The sequence below is a fragment of the Clavelina lepadiformis genome, chromosome 9, assembly GCF_947623445.1.
Source record: "Clavelina lepadiformis chromosome 9, kaClaLepa1.1, whole genome shotgun sequence".
Classification (NCBI taxonomy): domain Eukaryota; kingdom Metazoa; phylum Chordata; class Ascidiacea; order Aplousobranchia; family Clavelinidae; genus Clavelina; species Clavelina lepadiformis.
In genome coordinates this window covers 15,109,406-15,116,029 of record NC_135248.1, presented here as the reverse complement: position 1 = coordinate 15,116,029, position 6,624 = coordinate 15,109,406, and the positions used below count along the sequence as shown (strand labels likewise).

Below are 6,624 nucleotides of genomic sequence, written 5' to 3'. Positions count from 1 at the left end.
ATGAAAGCATAACTACTGGCAAAGTAAAGTTAGTACAATACCGATAACCAAGTTTAAGAGTGAAAGGAAGTAGAGTGATCACTAATAAATCAATTACTTACTCAAATTAGAACGAACATCGTCTGATATCTCACGTTCTCCCTGTGCTGACGTCAAAAGTATCATCAGCGGTAAGAAAAACAATTTCATTTTATATCTTATTTGGGAGAAACGTTCTTCACCTGATCGTGAACAAGATAAATACAATGTCGAGACTGGTCTTTGTAAAAACTGGAGCAGAAACTTGTATTTCAATAACATGTTATCACAAAATTACCACTGTCACTTTCTTTTGTTAACAAACAATAATCTGTATCTTTATACTGCTGAGAATGTGCAACGTTTAGTAAAAACAACAATGAGCATTAATTGCAAACGAAGACGAAGACACAACAGTAGATGCCTAAAGAGGATCACCCCCCAAAAAGATGTAAGACGTCACGATAATTACAATTGGACTGTTGTTTAGACAATGAATAATACTGCCATCGCCTATTACGCCATTTCCAGCGTCTCTCTCAACATACGTGGAGCTTTTTTTCCTCTTGCTCCCTAACCAGGGACCCTGTCGGTCAGAACAATCTCTTGTATTCCGCCTCGTGCTATTATACTCTATGACCTAAGAATAATCCTACTCTTTTGTATTAAATACATTTTCAAGTGTTTATCAGTCAGATACAAGACACGACCGGTGAAATACAGAAAGTCATTCAAAACTGCTTTGGTTACCACCGGGCATATTTACATCAAATCCAAGGCACGACTGGCGCACAAATGGTTATCAGTGTTCAGGTTTTACAGCGACGATACATTGGTCTTATCGTCTGACCAAGGTATCCTCACAATTCTTCAATAAACCCATATTCCACACCTTTCTTGATTCAATTAATTCTTCGAACTAAGGTGTTGTACCCAGTCCAAGGTTACTCATATAGGTCATTATTAAGCGTATGAAGCACTCGAGCACCAATTCTTATTTAAGATTTGGTTTTGTTAAAGTTGACTTTGGCAAGGTCAATACGATGTTCTTTAATTATATAAACCTGCTCTGGCAGTTTTTTATACCGAAGTTTTTCCGTAAAGAAACGCACAATAAAAATTTTTTTCACTCAAAATGAAAGTACAGTATACCCTGATGCCCGCCTGCCGTTATCAAGTGGTCTGAATGGCAAATGTGCTACGCTAAGCAACAGCAAAGCTGATCAGAAAAAACGCTTAGACAAACTGATGCTGCACGTTGTTGGGAAATGCACGCATCTTGAGCTGGACGCTGATCTCTTCATGTGCGGTGAACAACCACACCAGGATCATGTGATCACTGAGTGTTGGATTTGACATTTGAGACCTTTGGGAAGTGCGAGACAAGAATACAATAAATCAACCTGCTGGCCAGCTGGCGGCATCACAAATCACAGGATGCAAACAACAATTACGACGAAACAGCAAACAATCTACAAATTTTGAGGGAATACATTTTAATTTATAACGTTGTTAATATTAGTATTTGGTAATTTATGGAATTATCTAGTTAGTATATTTCTTGGGCCATTTTCTCGTACATCTGAGTAAAGCATGTGCAAGGAAGATGTTGAACAATGGGAAAATACTTTAAAACACGCAGAGAAAGTAGATGAAGTGTGCCATGACGGGATTATATCTACAAAGTATATAAACTCAAACGTAAAATTATTGTAATACAACCAACACAAAAAGGGTAGCTAAAAGCTTGAAGTAATCCACTTGAAGAAAAACTTCGCATGCACATTTAAGCGCAATTCGCACTTCCCAGGTGTGACGTGCTTGGAAAAAAAACAAACACACAACTCAATTACGTAAGCGCGTCAGCAAGTATGGCAACCAGCACCAGCTGTCGTACCTGTAGGATTCACGCATTTATTGGCACAAATAGGAGCAAACGTTTAAGCTGCCACAGGCGCCTGACAACTATGTCACGCCACAGCGTACAACCAAACGTTTGAAATGCTCAGCTGTGTAATGATTTCAAATTTCTGGAAAACAAGTCAAGGACGATAGTTTGTGCTTTGTCGCTAATCAGGTGACATGGTCACGACTTCACTCGATATGTTCGATGACTTGGACACTCTTGAAAGACTGCGCCTTTTTAATTGTAGCTGTAACGGTCAGGTAATAATGAATAATTAGTTAGAATAGCTCCGTTGCCAAAACACCAATAAACTTAGTCAAAAGAAATTTATAACAACTAACAGTTAGTATTGTATTTTGTGTTTACATGAGTTAATGACAAAAAACAGACGTTTTTCCAAAGCAATACTGAATACCAAGAAAAGTTAAAATTTCCAGTTAAACTTCTTATGAACAGGGATTAAGTCAGATGCATAAATAATAACCAACGAACGTCATAAAATCAGGTTAGAACTACAGAGCTTGCCTAAACGCCGACTCAAGGCCACATGACTTCATCTACGTCGTAATAACAAACATTTTGCGAGTTTAACATGTCATCGTGCAAATTACTTTGCGTTTTATACGCATGTGCAGAAGAAATTGCAAACATTTCTCCCAAACCCACACCAAGTTGAGCACTCTAGCGAATTGTTAGTTTCGCTTTTCTGCGCCACGCCAGCACAAGTAAGAGCCAAATTACGTTCGCAACTCGCTTTATCAGCTTATGAAAAACCATATAATGCTAATTGCATTGTTGCGTCATATCGACCGCGTTATTTTTGTTTTCAATCTTGTAATATATGAACAAGACTATTTCCAAAATATTGTCACTTTCATTCGTTTTAATCAAATTAGACCAGACTCGTTTCCCGGTTCCTAACGGTCGAGCGTAAACTTTTGAACAATAACAAGTGAAAATGGACGTAACAAAAATAGTCAATAAAGCAAACCTGCTTCCTGGATTGTGTCAAATCTCTAGACTGCGCAAACTAAAAATAGCAACACGCAGTATTGTGATCACGTGTCTTGTGCGTCCCGTAAAGTGCCTCCGGCGAATCGACAAGTTTTGGGTGAATTAGACGCCACCGGTCAGTTGTTGGTTTAATGTGAAGATAAGATTGTCAGGAAGATCATTTAAAGTGCTCCATCCGATATTTGCGGCAAAAGGAGGAGTTTCTAAAACAGTGTATTTTTCTAAAAGGTCCTCTCTCGCTCAGAGTAAGCCCTTTTTTACATTCCGAAAAAGCCTTGCGAACAAGGCAGTCTATGGCAGTGCTAATTGCATTGTTACCTTGTATATCGTGGTCGTCTTTTTAGTCTTTTGTAAGTTGTGTTCAAAACATTTCTCAAACTATGTCAATTTTATTTGTTTTGCTTCAATTAAACCATGTTCTTGTCGGCTTTTAGCGACATTGAGTGGAAGCAAAATCATCGATAAAAATCCGGTAAGTGATGCCAACATCACTTAACAATGACTGAAAAAAAGCATCCTAAAGTAACCATGGATACGGCAAGTGCAACATTAATTATAAATCTCTAACAATGTCCACAATATGATGTGTTTTTTTTGTTCAGAATGATATCCTGTTTTCATGCCTGCGTTATAAATCACAAAATGGTTGATATAAATGCAACAGAAATTTTTTCAAAAGCAACAGTGTTTATTTTCCAATAATTAAAAGAAATTGTTTAAAAATTTGTTATTCGTTGCAGTGGTTAAGTATAGCAAAACATATTAGTCAATTATGTCAAATTATGTCAGAATAATAAATAATATGCATATTGCAACGTTTTCATGATGAGAATGAACGACATATAACACCTGGTTAATGTAATATTGAGTTAAATAAATTATAAAAGATAGAAGAAACTGAAATGCATTTAAACAAGGAATAAATATAATAAATAGAAGTACAAAAACACAGTATTTTTTGAAACATTTTCACAGTAATTTTGTATAAAAAGAATTGTAATAAAATGTCAAGATGACGTCAGACGTTCATTGCGATGACGCAAGTGCATCCGACCGTGAGATCCTTGTTCACAATTTGTCCGTCGGATATTTTCATAAACACAACTGGCCTTGGCAGAGATGTTGATCTGAAATCAGCATTTTCTTCCCCCGTTCCAGGGTCGATGCATCCATTGCACAAACATTCCGCCTCTTTGTAATAACTTGGGATTCTAAAGCGAGGAAAAGAAATCCATTAATATTATGTTCAAGTGTCTGTATGATTGTCTGTTGGAGACATTTCTAACCTAGATTAGTTATCCATATATTTATCACAAAATCGATTAAAGATTTTTAACTTACAGGTCATTATCGTATTTTGTCGTCAGTCTGTATGGTGACAAACTTCTGGCGCCATCATCGTTTGAATTCCGATGTTGATTCAAATATTTCGCGTTCATTACTGGACAATTTTTGTCTCCATTTGATCGCTTGGATCGGGATCTTTGGTAAGCTTCTCGCAATTCGTCTTCACTCGCTTCTTGGAGGAGTTTATAAGACTTCTGTAACGTCGGATGCGACATCACCATTTCACATTCAGTTCTGTGTTCATGAAAATAATGTGAGTTACTTTGCTCAAAACTTTTGACCTTTACCAAACGTCAAGCGAAACCATTTTTGAACATGGCAATGTGATTGTTCAATGCCACTTGATCGATTATTTATTTATTAGCGTCGTTTACTTACTTATTTTGAATTCGCGGGTCTCTGCAGTTGTATTGATTTTCCATTCTTCGTTTGAATCTGTCAAACTTTAGAGCAGCAGCCAAGCATGTGAAGAAAACAAAGCAGATTGCCAGCTGGGTCATCGTCTTCATCGTAGCTGCCATGTTACTTCTTTTATTTGCTAATAAGCACGACGATTAAATCGTTGTTGTTTGCTTGGAAGCTAATTCGATTCTGAATGTCCAACTCAATTATTCTTCGGCTTATATACTGATTTCGATGACATCATACTAAAAATACTCCCAGTCCGGTCAGCTTTGTTAGGTTTTCAGTTTCTTATCGGGGATGTCCCTCCAACATTTTCCATGCAACCCATTTCCCTTTGAAGTTTAGTTTCTCCCGTTTAGAGCAGCCAGTAAGTAAAAATCCCTCGCAAAATCTTTACAAACATGGCGGCCTCTTTGTTATAATGTTAATTGCATTGTTGCGTCATATCGACCGCGTTATTTTTGTTTTCAATCTTGTAATATATGAATAAGAATATTTCCAAAATATTGTCACTTTCATTCGTTTTAATCAAATTAGACCAGACTCGTTTCCCGGTTCCTAACGGTCGAGCGTAAACTTTTGAACAATAACAAGTGAAAATGGACGTAACAAAAATAGTCAATGAAGCAAACCTGCTTCCTGGATTGCGTCAAATCTCTAGACTGCGCAAACTAAAAATAGCAACACGCAGTGCTGTGATCACGTGTCTTGTACGCCACGCAAAGTGCCTCCGGCGAATCGACAAGTTTTGGGTGAATTAGACGCCACCGGTCAGTTGTTGGTTTAATGTGAAAAGTAGATCATCAGGAACACAAACATCTACTGGCTTTGATATATCGCATCGGTTATTCCCAATATTGTAATATGCGGTGGCAAGACATTTGCTTTCGGGAACGACCAAACAGACGGAAAGCAAATTGTTGATTCTGTTGCAAAAAGTGCGACGGAAAGTGATGAAGAAAATGTCAATAAAACGAAATGGGGAAGCAGCAACAACAAGTTTGTTTGTTTTAACTTGCATGAAGGCCGCTGTGTTGGCATCAGACATTTGCTGGGGAACCACCGACGGGTTATTGGAATTGTCTATAACTCTACAGTCTACAGCAACGATGTTTTCTTCACAAAGTTAATCAAATCTTTCTGGGTGAATGTTGGGGAAATTTATGAAATTGCTTTATCCTAAAATGTGTCTTTACCTGATTTTCCTACAAACAACTTGTTCTAATACCTTGATAGAAATGTTGTTATTTCAGGATATTTCGTACAATCGATACATTTCTGAGACTTTGCAAGTTCTAGGTTTATTGACTATATTCTGATTGTTGCTTGTCATAGTCGCATTAGAAGAAAAGTCTATTATTGTCTATGACAATTTGCTATTGTGACATCATCGGCATCCGCTGGAAACGTGTCGAGTTTAGCGTAAAAATCAGAATTGAAAGTTGGTCACGCTCGGAAGCGTAATGCGTAAAAACTTTCCACGACGCAACTTGAAACCTCTTGCTGAAAATAGAACAGATCTAATAATTGATTTAGTTAACACGTTTAATAGACTATCACGCCTGTGGTAGGCAATCAGTCTTTCTTACCAAAATATTTGTTGCATAAATATTCTACTTGTTCTAACACCTGTCATGAAAGTAGCAGCACGCAATGTTACGTGTTATGTATAGGTAGGTTGCATGTCTGGTGTTATGAATATTACGCAATACTTTATAGAGTTATAGACTGAAAAATCAATGACAAACTACAGTTTTTATCTTGATTCATATTTTCAAACTGTATTGCCAACTTTTGAGCTGTATTGTATTTGAGCGTATGTGGATTGCATGAAACGCCGGTACATTGAAATCAAGTTGCCTGGAAAGTTGTCAGAGATCGAAACAAGACTGTTTGAAAGCAGGAAAGAGAACATTTCTACAAAAACTTCCATA

At 37.2% G+C, this 6,624-nt stretch overlaps 1 protein-coding gene across 1 annotated transcript; it reads right to left on the bottom strand.

The window, feature by feature from the left end:
- Window positions 1–3,629: 3,629 nt before the first annotated feature.
- LOC143470099 (interleukin-17C-like) lies at window positions 3,630–5,008 on the bottom strand. Its single transcript, XM_076967995.1, has 3 exons — window positions 4,664–5,008; window positions 4,280–4,519; window positions 3,630–4,149 (listed from the first exon to the last, which is right to left on the bottom strand). The coding sequence occupies exons 1-3, from the start codon at window positions 4,804–4,806 to the stop codon at window positions 3,957–3,959; spliced, it is 576 nt and encodes a 191-aa protein (XP_076824110.1). The 5' UTR covers window positions 4,807–5,008; the 3' UTR covers window positions 3,630–3,956.
- Between the last annotated feature and the right edge of the window lie 1,616 nt (window positions 5,009–6,624).

Excerpts from the sequence above, each read along its gene's own strand:
- LOC143470099 (XM_076967995.1), bottom strand. The coding sequence starts at position 4,806 with ATGGCAGCTACGATGAAGACGATGACCCAGCTGGCAATCTGCTTTGTT. Across the intron at positions 4,520-4,663 it reads GACCCGCGAATTCAAAATAA|AACTGAATGTGAAATGGTGA; the intron begins GTAAGTAAACGA and ends TCATGAACACAG. Across the intron at positions 4,150-4,279 it reads ACAAAATACGATAATGACCT|AATCCCAAGTTATTACAAAG; the intron begins GTAAGTTAAAAA and ends TCCTCGCTTTAG.